This window comes from Telmatherina bonti (assembly GCF_933228915.1).
Source record: "Telmatherina bonti genome assembly, chromosome: 24".
NCBI lineage: Eukaryota > Metazoa > Chordata > Actinopteri > Atheriniformes > Telmatherinidae > Telmatherina > Telmatherina bonti.
The window spans coordinates 21989958-22004473 of record NC_136633.1 but is presented as its reverse complement, the minus strand read 5'-3'; the positions used below and the strand labels follow the sequence as shown (position 1 = coordinate 22004473).

General features: G+C 37.2%; 2 protein-coding genes across 3 annotated transcripts in view; one reads left to right on the top strand and one right to left on the bottom strand.

The window, feature by feature from the left end:
• Positions 1–820: 820 nt before the first annotated feature.
• LOC306773777 (FUN14 domain-containing protein 1) lies at positions 821–7110 on the bottom strand (the record flags this gene model as incomplete). The annotated part of the gene is made up of 5 exons (XM_079263679.1): positions 821–1981; positions 2298–2426; positions 3951–4026; positions 6642–6807; positions 7086–7110. The coding sequence occupies 5 exons, from the start codon at positions 7108–7110 to the stop codon at positions 1904–1906; spliced, it is 474 nt and encodes a 157-aa protein (XP_079119805.1). The 3' UTR covers positions 821–1903.
• Positions 7111–8482: 1372 nt separating this feature from the next.
• The window catches only part of LOC306773844 (lysine-specific demethylase 6A-like), a 39470-nt gene continuing 33436 nt past the window's right edge, over positions 8483–14516 (top strand). For both annotated transcript variants that reach the window (XM_079263778.1, XM_079263777.1), the window contains exons 1-2: positions 8483–8928; positions 9070–9133. In XM_079263778.1, the coding sequence (XP_079119904.1) occupies positions 8750–8928; positions 9070–9133 (243 nt within the window). In that variant the 5' untranslated portion in view covers positions 8483–8749. The remainder of the gene's footprint in view (positions 8929–9069; positions 9134–14516) is intronic.

The window sequence follows — 14516 nt, the reverse complement described above, 5'->3', positions numbered from 1 at the left end:
GTCTTTCCCTTTGTGACCTCACCTCCTCCTCCTGAAAGGGGCGTGGAGTGGGCGTGGACAGGCTCCACTCAGGAACGCTGAAATTTTCAGACACAGAAGCAGCTCCCTTCTCAGTAAACATCACTAGAAACTAAGGAAAAAAAACTGAATTATGGGTTAAACACTGACAATTTCTGGACCTCTGACACATTTATGAAATTGTTGACAAAGTTTATAATATGGGACCTTTAATAAGGGAAATGTTTCTTAGCGGAGGATGCGTTAATAAAGCAACATAGAAGGCGATACTAGCTGCGATGACTCTTCCTCAACTTGTTGGGATTGTCCAGCAGGACAATTGGCCAGGTTACAAACCAGAGGAACCGAGGTCTGTACAGCATCGCCACATTAAAAGCTTGTCAGAGAGAGTCCAATCTTCATATTTAAACCATACTGAAAGCCTGGATTGACGTCAAAAGGAAGATTTACGTCCATGAAACTTCTAACAAAGCTGAGCTGTAGAAGTGATGTAAAGTTACTAAACAATGTGAAAATCTGTCAGTAAGGCACCAAAAGGTGTGATCAGAAGTCAGGATTATCCTGATTTCTGAATGTTCTTTAGTCAAAATGTTCCCATTGTGTTTAAAAGCAAACCAATCATTTGTTTTCTTTGATCACAATCTGTAAATACTGCATCGTTACGCGGCTTTGATCTAACTTTTATTCAAAATGATGCTCTAAAGATCAATAGCTTCACTTGGAAACAGGAAAATATTCTCAGCAGCTTTGAAAAATAAAGCAAAGCTCAAGTCTGAATCATCCTGATACACAAAAAACAACATTTCAGTCATTTAAAACGTTTTATTTCCACTTAAATTAAATCAAACTCAGGCAGCTTTGTTCCAAAGAAAACACAAAACAAATGTTTACAGCAGAAACAGGATTATCAAAATCATGTTAAAGAGAAACAAAAAAACATTAAAAAAAATAACTGCATCTGGAAACGACTTTATATCTTCACAGAAAAACAAAAAAACCCACACAAATAAAGCTTCTATCTTAAATATAGTCAGCATATTGCACTGGTAGAAGAAGGCAAAAATAAAAATAAGCAACTCATGACCAACTCGGAGTGGATCTGGACCATTAAAGTCATGATGCAGCTGTGTTTTGGCTGCACTGACACGATCAGACGCACATGGACCACAGCACTGCTCCTGCCTCTTGGTGTGCAGCCTGTGATGACGGTTATTACGATTCGGCAGATGGTGGTCCTGTCGTTAAAGAGCATTGTGGAGCTGCGGGAATAAAAGCTTTTATTCCATACGAGCTCGTCTGAAGATCAGAGGGGATTAAAACCTGCTTTGTTCCCATCTCTCTGTCAGCATGACAAACTTTTCCTTTACAAGGCATGTAAACCGGACTAATCTCACAGCTACATCAAAAAAATACCTGGAAATTAGTTGGAAATTTGGCAATGGCATCCTGCTTCTCGTGTTACACGGCATGTCCTCTGGTGTGGGTATATTTACAGCTCAGGCTACTGACTTGCTTCTGAAAAACTGGGAGAATATGTGCTAGCTTGACATTTTCAGCAGCCTGGAGAAGAAAAAGAAAAGATCTATGATGGGTCCCACAGGAAAAACCCTTCACAGTACGGTTCAGGAACCCCAGTTCTTTACTAAACCCGCCCAAATGGAAGCAGCTGACGTGGACTGCTTTAAAAAAAAAAACAAAAAAAAAAAACAAAAAAACCCCCAGAGCGTTACACGATTAATAACACCGCCACAACAGATCATGCATAACCCCCTCCCATCAACTGATTAAGCGACGAGTGGAAAGACACACAGGGCGGAGAGGTAAACAGTAGAGAGGAAAGTGACCTATGTAGTGATGAGATTCACAGTAGACGACACTCCAGCTTTTAGGAGGCCAAGCCAAGGAAGAAGCCGCCGACGAATCCGCTGGAGAGGACGATGTTCCTCTTTATAAAATCTGTAGCCTGCATAGGAAGAGAGGAAATAACCAGAACAGATTAGAAATGCTCAAAAACAAACACGTTTCCAGTTCTGGGTCGCTATTGTTTAGCCTTTACTGGGTGTACGCAGTACAGTTAGATAGACGCTAGAGGGCGCTGTTGAGTTAAGAATGACTAACAACCCTCAAAGCAAAACATTCTCATTTACTTCTTAAATCATAAAATGGTACAATTAGGAGTGCAAATGGCGGAAAAAGAAGGTGGGATTTAATTTTAGCAAGGTTCAGGTAAAGAAAGAAAGCGTGAGAGAAAGAGCAAGCGCTGTCACAGATACCTTTACCTCCTCAATGAATGTGTTGATTTCAGGGGCTGCTTTGTTTGCCTTCTTCTTCAGGTGCTTCTTCGCTTTGTTTACATCCTTCTCCACCTTCTTCCAGTCCACCTGCACGTAGCCGCTGTGATTGGCGATCTGCAGGGACAAGTCTGGGTTAATTCCGTATGGTTTGTTTAGGACTAACTGTGTTTGTTTTAGATTTATAATATGAAGCGCATTGAAGCCGCCTTTAATAATATAAAAAGACTCTGACATAAACATTTCTGATATAACATGTCCTCTACCTGGTGAAATTATGATTTAGTGGCTTACCAAAGTCCCAAAGTGAGATAAAACTTTGATTTACTGCGATTTGACTAAACTTAAAGCAAAACCTGATTCTGACTTTTTTTCAATAAAATGATCTAAAAAATCCCAAACAATTAGATCATTTTAAAACAAGTCTTTTTAAATTACAGACAAGGAGATTAATAATCTAAACAACCCAACACTCATATAGAACATGTGAGAAGCAAGTCACTGATTGTTTTTGTTTGCAGCGTTTATATATATATATATATATATATATATATATATATATATATATATATATTTTTTTTTTTTTTTTTTTTTTTTTTTTGGTTAAAAAATGTATGAGATTTTATTGTTTTTTTAACCCCCCCCAAAAAAAAAAAAAAAAAAAAAAAGTGTGTGTGTGTATATATATATATATATATATATGTGTGTGTGTGTGTGTGTGTGTGTGTATATATATACACATGGTTGTGCTCATATGTATTAATCCCCTTTCGTTAAAGAAAAGGCTGAATTTACAACAGTCACTCAAATAATTGGAGACTTAAAAAAAGTCTAAAAATTTGTAAAAATATAATTTAGTAATATAAGACACTGTTTTTTCATTCAATTGAGTTGAAGAAAGAAAAAACAAACAAACAAACAAATGGGTCCTGGACAAATTAGAGCACTTTTCTGTTGAACAGTGGGACAAAATACCTGTCAACAGGTGCAGAAGTCTGACTGAGAGGAACAGAAAACACCTGACTGGAGCGGAAACATTAAAGGATTGTTCAACTGAATATTACTTTATGACTGATGTAATATGTAATAAATGATCTTATTTGCTTTAAAAAAAAAAAAAATTTCTATTGAACCAGAACTAGAAAATAATGTAAGGATTTTCCTAAAAATTTTATTTATTATTACTTTAGTCAATATCAGCTTATTTTACAGGCAGCTGATTTTTTCCTTCTTTAATGAAAGAGTATGTATAAATATGAGCACAACTGTATATATAATGTATATTTCTCTGCATGTCCTTACCTTATTTGTAAAATAGTTGTAAAATAGCTGTATTTCTACTTTTATATTATCATTCAGTGTTTTTATTATTATTTTTATTCTCCAGCACAATAAAAGTGGTAACAAAAGTCTTTCTGATTCAGATTCAGGATGAACCCAGCACCTCTTTTTGTCTTTCCACCTGCAGGATCAACACACCGTTGTCGTGACTTTATGTATTATCCACCTTACAAAGTTTGCTTCAGAATTTTCATCATTTGTTCACAATTTACCATCACACTGGACGTGCACTGACACAAATGTTCATTTTGTGTCTTTTATTTGCATAAGACTACATAAACACAATGTTTTGTTTTGTACCTGTAAAAGAAGGAACCCTCCACCGATGGCAGTAGCCGCGATCTTCCCCACTCTCTGGAAGACGTAGCCAGCACACCTGACCATAATGACAGACAGGAAGCTTCAACGTGCAGCTCAAATGACATGAAATAACTTGCATTTAAAAAAAAAAAAAAAAATTGATCTAGATTTCCACTTGCTGCTTATAATTTCCTCTTTCTGGTATTCAGACTTCAGCATTGAGACAACTTTTACTGCGAGCCGAGGTTAAAAGAAAAACTCAAGTTTCATATTTTCACTGATATTTTACAACAAACAAAAGTTGTTTTCGCTGTAAAACAATTGATGGAAACAAATTAAACGAAAATTTACTAAAAATGCTTTCAAACAAGTTTTTACAACAACAATATGAAAAAAAAAAACTTTAGTATTTGCTGTTGTTTGGTGAGGAAAGAAGAACTGGCTCCTTGTTCTGATTTAAGCTACCATTAGTGCAGCATAAGATGCTTCTGTGGAAAAGCAAAAGTGACAAGTTTTTTTTAAAAATGTCTTACATCTTTTTAAAGCATTTTCCAGACTGATTGGAAAACATAACTGGATTAAAGTAAGCTTAAAAAAAACATTGGAAAAGACTCTGAAAACGGCCAGCGTGCTTCAACAAGTCGCCAGCTCCACGCATACGGAGCCGTGACGAGGTTCTGCTGTCGTGAAGCTACAACAGTTCAAAAACATTCAACAAAATCCAGCAAAATTTCAGCTAAAGCATTTTCTGGTAAGGGAGGATGTGTCATCTATTGGCTGCTTTTATGATCAAATATTTAATTTTCAAGGCTGTTCATTCAAAAAGAAAGCAGAAAAACAAGGAGTTTACTCTCATCTTTATATTATGTACATGGTTTCACAGTCAGTAGTTCAGCATTGCTTTGGTAGCGCCACCTGCAAGTTACTTTATTTAGGATTGCCTTTTGTCACCAAGGCCCATCCGACCACTGTTTTCTGTGCTAGAAGAGACACTAAAAGCACCAAAGCTCTTTTTATTGCATTTGTTTTTATCTCAGATTGAGGGACAGGCTTAAGGACACTAAAGTTGACACTTCAACATCTGTAAGTAAAGTAGCAAGTTTTGATATGTAATAACATATCCCAATTCCACTATGCTGATACGATATATGCTATTAGTTATATGCAGCTAGTATGAGTGAGTTTTAATATTTTTCTGGTTTAATGAATTCTTTAAGTTTAACTAAGTTAACTGTATATTAGGTAGTACTTTATTTACTGTTTTTTATTTATTTATTACTAATTCAAAACCTTTTTCAAGCACTGATGCTTATGATTTTATCAAATTAATAGACACTGTACAGTCATGAGATAATCCTTAAAAGATCAAGAATATCTATTAGGGGTGGGAAAATTGAATCGAAACCCCCCCTCCCCCAAAAAAAAAAATCTGGATTTTTTTTTTTTTTTTTGCTTCACAATTTTAAAATCTTTTTTTTTTTTTTTTGTTTAAAAAAAAAAAAAAAATCAAAATTTTTTCCCCCCAAATAAATAAAAATAATACATTACAAATTTTTTTTCTTTTTTTAAAAAAAATCTTAACTTGTCTTCTTGGGTATTATAGCAGCAGAATGATGATCTGGCTACTGTGTTGTTTTTCCTAATTGAAATCAAGAAAAATGACGAGGAAAAAAAAAAGTTTTATACTTTCTTTTTTGTTTTTAACCTACAAAAAAAAAATAATATCATAGAATTGTGAGGATCGCAATTTAAATCGAATCGGCACCCAAAAAAAATCAGAATCGAATCGGGAGAAAAGCATATCGTCACAGCCCTAATATCTTTATTGGTATTGGTAAGAAATAGTATCATGAATCAATGGTATTCTATCAAAAGGTAAAGTGTTGGCTGCAACCATCCCTACAGAGATCAGCCTCAAACCAGCATCAGTGACAAGGACAGCAGCCATGTTGAAAGTGTTTCCCTTTAAAATTTGAAATGATTTTACTTTATTCTTTATTCCAGACACATCGGTCCATATCAGGAAGTAATAATAATAAAAAAAAAAAAACATATATATGTATAGACACATAGCCTATATATATATACACACACACTTAATTATATTTAAAAAAAAAAAAATCTGTAAAGACAGACATTCATTCCAGTGCTTCCAAAAACAGGAGAAATACCTTGTGTCACTTCATTTTGGCTCAGTCATAACATTACAATAATGCATTTGTTGACTCTCTTAATCGAATGAAATTCTTCAGCACAGCATGAAAGGTTGGAAGGTTATCTGAGACAAGCATCTGACTTACACTCATGCAAGCATTAGTTTTTTCCTTCCCACTGTCGCCGCGTGCATGCTCAGGATGGGGGATTGGATCGAAGTCACGACTCGATGCAATCAATTGGTTTCTATTATAGGATATGTATGAATAGGCTTGAAATGATGTGTATGTAAAGTGCCTTGTGACAACATTGTTGTTAAGTGGCGCTGTACAAATAAATCAGAATTTAATCATTAAATGCCTCCTGAAGCTTTTTCATTTTAGCTTTACTAGTATTGCATCATAAAATGGAGTACAATACACTCTAAAAAGGGCTATTTTCAGGAATTTTGAAAGGAGTTGCAAATTTAAAGTGTCAATTAAACAGATAAATAAAGTGGAAACATGGGATTTGTGACATTTCTTCCCCAGACCTTACCATCCAGTCACCCCTCCCATCATGATCTGAGTCGCCACGGAATACTTCTCAGCTATCGGGCCGGAGTTGCTGCCAAACACCCTGCTCCACCACTGGTGTCTGCGGGCGTACTCTGTCAAATCCACCACCTCATACACCTCATCTTCACTCTCTGCCTCGTCCTGACCTGCAAAAACAACAACATGTATAAATAAACCACACAGAAAACCTCGTGTTTGGTTGTTTAAACTCCTTCCTCGCTACTCAGTTAGCCGTGAAGCTAATATTAGCCTGCTAGCGTCAGATGGTTCCCAGTCCAACACCGTCAACTTATAGATTTCATATTAAAGTTCAATATCAATATAAAGGCATCGTCTTTGTTTCAATATCGGTGGTGGAAGGAAAAAAAATTAGTATTTAGATGGGAACCAGGGTGGCAACAAGAGTATAACCAACACAACAAACCTTCTCTCTGATCTACCGTCGCCATTTTGGAGACTCCACTTTTTTTTTCTTTTTAAAAAAAATTATTATTATTACACAATTAAATTAAAAAAAAAAAACAGAACATAAACTTATAAGTCAGGGGGTCAAAAATTAAATGAAAATAGGAACAGAAAGAATATGCAGGCCATAAAAAAAAAGAAAAAAAAAAAAAAGAGCATCTTCACTTGTGTTTACGTCTATAGACATACATCTCAGTGAGACTATATCAGTATAATAAAGAATTTGTAGTTTTTTAAGAATTTTTAAATCTCTAATTATGGTGCTGTATTGAAAAAGTTATTGTAAAAACATTGCAAAGCTCGGCCCGTTTCCTTTAATGAATATGAAACTTTCCCATAAGTTGTACAAAAAATGTCAAGTCCTTTTCCTTAAAAAAAAAAAAAAAAAAAAAAAAAAAAAAAAAAGTCCTTCTCTTTTAAATGTGCGCAATGCTCTGTTTTCTTTAAAATAAAAGTTTGTACATTAATCCAGAGGAGACTCCACTTATGTCACCAGGACGTTGATAAAACTAGGCCACGCCCACATGATGACGCGTTGCCACGTCAGTAAAAAAAATGCTCTCATTTTACTTGATTAGGTTTAGTAATTTAGCAACTTTATTAGCCCAGATATTTTGTTTCATCAAGGGAAACGTGCTAAATTTAAATGTGAAAGATAAATATGTATTAAATGCTTAGGAAGAGTGACGCAGGGCAGCCAATGTCAAATAAATGACTTAAATCGTGATGAGAAGGGATGCTCAGGTGCAATTATGCAAAACTGAATACACGCTGATATTTTATGTGTAAAAAAATTTACTTGTTATCTTTACTTTACTTTATTCTTTTATTCCAGACACATCGGTCCTTATCAGCAATTTAAAAAAAACAAAAAAAACACACTCATTCATGTATAGACACATAGCCTATTTATACACACACATAATTATAAAAGCATCCGAAGAGACAGACATTCATGCCAGTGCTTCCTAAAACAAAACAACAAAAAAAAAAAAATCATGTATAGACACATAGCCTTTATATATAAACACACATAATTATAAAAACATCCGCAAAGACAGACATTCATTCCAGTGCTTCCAAAAACAAAAAATGCGTAACAAAAGTCTTAAATCCACGTCAGGCATGTTAAAACACTATAAATAGTTTTAATACACATGTTAATTTGTTTCGTGAGACAAAATATGTTTAAAATGCAGTGACAAAATGAATATTTAAGATAAAAGAATGATTTAGCAGGGTAGTCATGTGGTAGAAAAGGGGTGCTCCGATTGGTTAGAGAGGGGGGAGAGGGCGTGGCGAAAGCGACGCGTGGGTTCGCTTGGGTTTCACAATTATAACAACTTTATCATCACGACCGAAAGGCATTTTATTGTCAAATACCCACATCTTGGATGTTTTTCTCAGTTATTTGCATTCAACCAGCGGCATAGTTTTACTTTGGGATGAAAAATGTGACGTTGGAGGAGCAACCCGGAGAGCGCTTCTGTCCCCCCTAAAGGATTTACTCCATCAAATCGCATCTTATCATCCTGGGAAAAAGTTTTTGATCATTCTGTTTCCCTCAGTTCCCTTCCTTTGATTCGGCGGAGCAAACAGTTTGTCAAAGCGTCGGGATTTTCCATGCAATCGTGCGGTGTGTCTCTCGCCGCTGCTGCCTGCGCTGCTGCTCGGAGTCTCGGCTCGGCTTCTTCTGGTGGTGATGAGGGAAAGAAAATGGCGGCGGGAAAAGCGAGTGAAACCGAGGAGGACTTTCCGACACTGACAGCCCAGGAGAGGGACAGCTTAGCCGGGATCGACAGGTCGGGATTATCACTCCATGCACTTATACAACCACTCAATTAAAAAACGAACAGTTTTCTCATTTATTTGCATGTTTAAAATGCCCCCGAAGCTGCCTGCAAAGTGATACCGAGCCGCCTATGTTGTCTTCTTGCTTGCAGCTCACTGTTTGGATTTCTGAAGCTTCATGAAGATGGCGCCAGAACGAAGGCCCTGTTGATGAAGGTAGTTCATTTATATGCATTATATTTTACAACAAAGCAATATTCAGATGCAAAGGACTCGCTCCAGGCTTGGAGAAATCATTCAGAGCAGCGAATTTGAACACTAAGTAAGAAGCCAGGCTGCATGCAAGGCTACGGAGACCAAGGCCAGATAGCCGCAGCCCCTTTTTTAGCCACTTAGCTGCGATGAGAAACGACCCTGCACCTGCGGCTAACTATTACACCATGTCTTTGGCCTATGTTGCAAACTATCCCAGACTTTTATCTTTTATCCACCCTTGTTTACCACACGTTTTAGTTTGCTAATCACCCGCCCTTCTCATCTTAAAGTGATGCATTTCCATGCATCTTACCCTTGTCTGCTAAGAATTACACAACCAACACGACGTCGTTTCTGTCAGAGCTTTGCACTTTAATTTAAAAGTGTAAAACTGCACGTCTCAGTGTCTTATCTATCATTAGATAGCACAATAGTGGTTTTATCTGGATGGTGGGAGCAACGCAAACGTAGTTGTCTGCAGGGTGCAGCTTCCCAGTTCACGTTATTTGGTCAGGTTAGATAGTGCACACATCACTCTCACCGGTGTAACCTTAGCCAGACTTTGGTGAGATGTTTGTTGCATTTATGACCCCTTGAAGGGAAGTCAGAGTAGTTTAATTGGTGTGAAATACACGGGAACATTTAGACACGCGTTACAAGTAACGTTAATGGTTGGCTGCCTGCTCCAAGATGGCGGAGTGACACCGATAGCTATATATCCAGTTTGATGTAATGTTTTATTCCGGATAATTTGCACGTTTAATTCTCCTTTCCTCTGCTTGGTGCTTTGTAAATGCATGCCCCCTGTCGCTGACCTAGGTGGTGTCATAGCCCTTTGTTTACAAAGGTGCCCCCCCCCCCCCCCCCCATTAAACGCCTTAAACTGAGACAATGTAACCTGTATGTAACACAACCTTCAGCTAACAAAGAGCAAAAAGCCACACTCCTATGGTTGCATGTTGAACTATGATGATGTAGAGAAGACAGTTCTGTTGACAACTCGTGGTTTAGGGCTCTTCAATGAGTCTGCTCGCTAGGTGGTGTGTGATACCTACTAGGAAGTATTACTACTCTTCTTCTACCATGAGAAGCAGCTGAATGCACAAGTGTGCCATACCTTTTTTTTTCCCCCCCTTTTTGCCAAATCTCGCGAGAAAAGCAGGGAATCTTAGAGTGCAAGCCCCAAAACAAGCAGAAAAGACAATATTTCATACTACAATCCATGCGTTTACATGGGAGTTTTAATTCCTGTTTTATTCTGCTTTAAACTGATTAAAAAGGACCATGTAAACACTTAATTCCTGATGCAAATTTTTATTCGGAATTAACTTAATTCCATTGTAGATGGCTGGTTTACTCGCATTTTAATTCCGATATATTTAATATCTCTCATTTAAACCTTAATTCTGCTCTAAGTTAATTCCGGTCGTTCTGCGCATGCTCGTTACCTTGTCTTGTCCCGATGACGTTTGTTGTTTAACCTCCCGTGTTCGGTGGTCTACCTTTCTTATTCTTAGTTGCTGCAAAAAGTGAAGTAGTATGCTCGTGTTGAGCTGGTACTCCACATTTATAATAAAAATAGCGCAGAAACTGGTACTTATTATGTAGTTTTTACAAGTTACGACTGAAAAAACGAGAAGCATGGAGAAAACTTTAATTCCGGTATACGTCATACGTCATGTGCACCCTCTGTCCAATCAGAACCCTTCCCAACCCGCCACTCTAAAGAGGAATTAAGTGAGGACGTGTTTCATGTAAACCTTTATTTGGAATTATCTTCATGTAAACTCGTAGGAGAATATGTTAATTCCAAATTATTTAATTCTGAATTATTAATGCCGAATTAAAAATCACCATGTAACCGTACCCAAAGTAAAATAAAAAGGACTCTTAATTTGAATACATTTATTAATATGTCCCAAACATAACTAATGTAGCTAATAATCTTATCTTTCATTAAGGTTATTATTTTTACAGCTGCTGATTGGTTGAGTTGTATTCATTTTAGGGACTGTTGTGTTGTAAATATCTAGTTTACATGATAAACTGGCAGCTAAGTGTGTTTGCTTTTCGAATAATTTGGCCTACATTTTTTATTTTCATTTTTAAGAACACTAATCAGAATGGCCTGTTATTTACATTATTGGTCTTTGTCCACTTTGGCTCATGAAGTTACAGTGTTTGCATATTAAACCGAATCTTGATGGACTTCGTGCATTTCACACATACATTCAGCCCCCTAGTTTGGTTCAGATCCAGTCATTTAAACCCTCTCTTTCTCTCACTCTCTGTATTTTCTCCTGATTTCACCTGCGTAATATCTGACTTGTGAAAATAATTCAAACGCAGTAATTTGCACAAGTTTGACATGTATACAAATAATTTTTATTAAGGAATGAAGCAATACTCCAATAACACAATCCATGACTACCAATAACTAGTCTTTGTCACTGTGTAGCACTCCTGGTACTTGTGATGGCAGCTATTGGCAACAATTACTCTAAATCAATTCAACTTATTCATGTGGATGTGATTGAACTTTCATCAGATTTTATTATCATGTTTATTCCCAATATGTTTTTTTTTTTCTTCTTCAGCTTTTCTTTAGGACAAATATTCTTGGGTCTACTGTGTTTTTGTGTGTATGAGACCAGTGATGCTCAGATCCCATCCGTCGAAATAGTTTAAGTGTGTCATTTTGCCAAGCTAAAAGGAAAAGAGTAGATGTCCTCCTGCCGTAAAGAGGTCCAAACGGCAATATGAACTCATATTTCAGTCTTCACGTGAACATCTCACTGTTTTGATGTGTTTAATGACTCCACTCCCACTCACATCCTGTTGGTTTGTGATAGCGCCGTCTGGCACTTTGGTCATGTCTGCACTGTTGCTCCGTCTACCTAAAGATAAGACTGGGTTCAACATTGCTGATGGAACTAGGTCACTGTATCACCAGCGGCAATGACGTGAACTTGGAAATATCTAAACAGAAAAGTTGGGTGACCTCTTGCTTTTGGTGTTTTTTTTGGAGCACACGTTTAGTCAGTCTTTGATGCCTTTGTTTTGTTGGGTGTTATAACACCGTTTTTTGTCAGTTTCCATCAGGTCATGCTGACAGGCATGCTTCACCTGAATCATTGAATGTCTGTATTTGCATGAAACATGTGACTAATTGACATGCGCACAGTATAGAAAGTAACAAGACCACACTAAGGGTGCATTCACATCAGGAGAGTCCGCTAGACTCGGTCCGATTGGGGACTCGGCTCAGCTGCAAGGTGGTGTTTCCATATGGACTGGGATTGTGTTCATGCTGCACTTTGCCAAACCTTTACAATAATATATCCCCATTCCCACCAATGGTGGCGCTGCACTAGTATTTAGCAAAAGAGAGGACAAGACCTGCGTAAAGAAGAAAACTCAACATGGAGACAAAACTATCGCTGTTTTGGGTTTTTTATGTTGTCTTGTGCAAGTATACTGCAGAAATACACTGCAACAATAACTGCAGTATGAACAACAGACGAGGTAGAGGACCATTAACGCCATCACTATGTATTTACCCACAATGCAATGTTATGCTAAATGTAGTCCGCTTCCTGTATTTGATCCACTTAAAACAGGCTGAGACCTGGATTTGTAGGCGGACCGAGTCACTTCTTTGGTCTGAATCAGATGTAAGGATTAAGCATGCACAGTTTAGTGTTTCTGCATTAGTACTGATAAGTGGTTTTGTCATGGTTTAAGTTAGATTTTAGCCTCATACATGATGTTTAAAATCCATTATTTGCATAAAACAGTCAAAGACTCGCACATAAATGGTACTCTGTAGGTAAAGTGGTGAAATCTGACAGTTAACAGACATTTTCAGCCAATCACATGAATGCATCACATTACTAGGAACAGCTGCACAGTTGTCCTAGCATAGCATGTCTTCGGTGTGGATGTGTCTGAAGGGTGTTTTAAAGAATGTCGGCGGAAATGTAAGAGGTCTTGCCAGCACAGACGGTCTCACAGTGGATGGAGGTGTGTGACTTTGTCCTCAGTAATGTATGCAGTTTTCCCATTTGTGCCAGCACCCGCTAAAACCACTTGTTTACAGCCGTTTTCACGTGTGAATATCAGAGACTTTGGAGGGGAAAGGCACCAGCAATGGTAGAAATTAGGCTGTGGAAACACTGCATGAAAAGAAAGTGAGCAACATACTCCTCAGTCCTAATCTAAATTACCTATATTGGTGTGTGTGTCCTCTGTTGAGTGAAATAGTAGCATGCAAAGAGGTGTGTTTAATGCCCAGACTGGAAGTCGTCGTGAGGAGATGGTTATGAATGTTAACTTCACTGACAGTGAATATTTTTTATTCGTAAATCATCTCAATGTGCTGATTTATTATTTAACTTGTACATTTTTTTATAGTGTTCTCTGAGACACATTAGACATTGCATAACAAAACGCCGAGTTGTTTCAGGTCTGTTGTACGTTTTGCCTTATGAGGCAAATGAATTGGATGTTTATTTGTACAACGCCTCTGTCCAGTAGCCTGGAGAACCTCAGTCTGATGCTGGAAAGATGATGTGTAAAGCATTAAATACAAGAAATCTTTAGTAGTTGGTGATTTATAATGACTGCATTGTTGAGGAAATAATTGGGCATTATCCGTTGTAGTTCTTAAACAATCAAACAAACAAACAAAAAAAGGCTGGAATCGATCGGTCAGGACTTCACAGAAGTCAGGAATGGATTTAGAGAACTGGAGTTGGTGTTGGGTGTCTGGCTAACTTATCACTTCATTTTAGAAAATTGTTATTCCTGCTATTGTAAAATGCTGACAAATCTTATGTAGTTTACTATATTTCAGCTTGTATTTGATATTAATATAAAATAAGGGCATATTTTTGATAGGATTCTGTTTGATATTGCCTGAAAAACTTGGTGAAATTGTAATGGTTTGCCATTTTCTATGCAGAAATGTCTAGTTGGTTCAGATTAAAGCTAAAATCGGCTGGATTAGGATCTTTTTTTTTTTTTTTGTGGGTGGTTAAATAAAATAATTAACAGTACAGAGCTGTGAAGATGTTGAAGGACACAGCTTTCATTTTAGGTCTTGGTATCACTTTCCTGAACAACTGCTGTCCCAAATTATCCCAGGCATGTCGGAGTGTTTCTCATGCCGATGTTGCCTAAATTACCGTATTAAAGTTGTGTCTGAAGTTCTCATCTGAATCATAGTAGATCCTTCCAGAAGCAGTGGCTGCCAGCCAAACGACTTCTCATTTAAGTTCACAAGGCCTTTATTAATTTTTTATACTGGTATAGTGGATTTCATTAACAAGATTTCTAAAGCATG